At 53.1% G+C, this 2335-nt stretch overlaps 1 protein-coding gene across 1 annotated transcript; it reads left to right on the top strand.

Annotated features, from left to right (window-relative positions):
- Positions 1–1767, top strand: CCIN (calicin; the record flags this gene model as incomplete). The annotated part of the gene is made up of 1 exon (XM_082656603.1): positions 1–1767. The coding sequence occupies one exon, from the start codon at positions 1–3 to the stop codon at positions 1765–1767; it is 1767 nt and encodes a 588-aa protein (XP_082512729.1).
- Positions 1768–2335: the final 568 nt, after the last annotated feature.

Raw genomic sequence — 2335 nt, 5'->3', positions numbered from 1 at the left:
ATGAAATTGGAGTTCACCGAGAAAAACTACAACAGCTTCGTGCTTCAGAACCTGAACAAACAGAGAAAGCGCAAAGAGTACTGGGACATGGCCCTGACTGTGGACCACCATGTCTTCTTTGCACATCGCAATGTGCTGGCCGCGGTCTCTCCACTGGTGAAGAGTCTCATCTCCAACCACGACATGAAGACCACTGATGAGCTCTTTATCACCATTGACCCCAACTACCTGAGTCCGACCACGGTGGACCAGCTCCTGGACTACTTCTACAGCGGAAGGGTGGTAATCTCAGAGAAGAATGTGGAGGAGCTGCTTCGTGGGGCCCAGTATTTCAACACACCACGCCTTCGAATTCACTGCAGTGACTTCCTGATTAAGTCCATCCGCCGTGCCAACTGCTTGCGCTACCTCTTCTTGGCTGAGTTTTTTGAGCTCAAAGAGATATCAGACTTGGCCTACTCTGGCATTCGCGACAACTTCCACTACTGGGCCAGTCCTGAGGCCTCCATGCAGTTCATGCGCTGTCCACCTGTCATCTTCAGCCGCCTGCTCCGAGATGAAAACTTGCATGTGCTCAATGAGGACCAGGCTCTCAATGCACTCATCAATTGGGTATACTTCCGGAAGGATGAGCGGGAGAAGTATTTCAAGAAGTTCTTCAATTACATCAATCTTAATGCTGTCTCCAACAAGACGCTGATGTCTGCCAGCAACAAGCTGACGGGCATGGAGGACAGCTCAGCCCACGCAACCCTGATTGAGAGTGTCCTTGTGGACCGCAGGCAGGAGAGGCCAACCAGCCTGCTGAGCTACCAGCGGAAAGGGGCCCTGCTTGATTCGGTGGTCATCCTAGGTGGCCAAAAGGCCCACGGCAAGTTCAACGATGGAGTGTTTGCTTATATCATTCAGGAGAACCTGTGGTTGAAGCTCTCAGAAATGCCCTATCGGGCAGCAGCACTTAGTGCCACCTCTGCTGGTCGCTACATCTACATCTCTGGTGGTACCACTGAGCAGATTTCAGGGCTGAAGACGGCTTGGCGGTATGACATGGATGACAACTCCTGGACCAAGTTGCCCGACCTGCCAATTGGGCTTGTCTTCCACACCATGGTGACCTGCGGGGGGACAGTGTACTCAGTGGGTGGGAGCATTGCCCCAAGGAGGTATGTCTCTAACATCTATCGCTATGATGAGCGCAAGGAGGCCTGGTACCTGGCAGGGAAGATGAGCATCCCTATGGACGGCACAGCCGTGATCACCAAGGGTGACCGGAACCTGTACATTGTCACTGGGCGGTGCTTGGTTAAGGGCTACATCTCCCGGGTCGGGGTGGTGGACTGCTTTGACACCAACTCTGGGGACGTGGTCCAGTGTATCACCTTCCCCATTGAGTTCAACCACCGGCCCCTGCTCTCTTTTCATCAGGACAACATCCTCTGCGTGTACAGCCACCGGCAGAGTGTGGAAATCAACCTGCAGAAGATAAAGGCCAACAAGACAACTACCTTAGTGCCTCTCTTGCCCAACAACTGCCCCTTGGATGTGTCCCATGCTATATGCTCCATTGGAGACAACAAGGTGTTTGTATGTGGAGGTGTCACCACAGCCAGTGATGTCCAGACAAAGGACTACACCATCAGTCCAAACGCCTACATGCTGGACCAAAACGCAGGTGAGTGGAAGACCCTGGCCCCCCCACCAGAGGCCCTGGACTGTCCTGCCTGCTGTCTAGCCAAGCTACCTTGCAAGATTCTTCAAAGGATTTAAATGGCTTTTTAAGTGGGAGAATAAGTAAATGCATATTATTCACAATTTAATGAGAGCGAGAAAGAGAAGAAGATGGCCTGTTGGTTCCTTCTTAGTCTTTGTTTGGCCCTAAAGGTGGAGATGCTGGGCTACAGCTACCCCCAGTGGGGGGAAATTCACGGCCACTCTGTCACTGGAGGGATCCAAGCTGAGGCTGGAAGAGTCCCTGATGTGTGGGATCAAGGCATCTCCTGGGTAGTGGCTCCCAGTAGGTGGAAATTCAGGGCTACTCCGTCACTGGAGAGATCCAAGCAGAGACTGGAAGGGAATCCCTGGTGGGTGAGATTGAGGCATCTCCCAGGCACTGGCCAAGGTGATGTCTGGAAGGCCCCCTATTCTATACCCCTGTAGTCACCTTGCGGGCATCTGCTAGACTGACAGTTAAAGCATTTACTTAGAGTTGTGAAGCCTCAGACTCCTCCAACACTCATTTCCCTTGAGTCTGCCTAGGAAGGCAGGGGAGGGCCAATCTCAGGTCTGGGAGAGGAGCCTCCCGGACTGGGGAGAGGGAAGGCAGTGTGAGCCAGGC

Source organism: Grampus griseus (assembly GCF_964374135.1).
Source record: "Grampus griseus genome assembly, chromosome: 6".
Classification (NCBI taxonomy): Eukaryota; Metazoa; Chordata; class Mammalia; order Artiodactyla; family Delphinidae; genus Grampus; species Grampus griseus.
The sequence above is the reverse complement of the archived record's forward strand: the minus strand, read 5'-3'. Positions and strand labels throughout refer to the sequence as shown.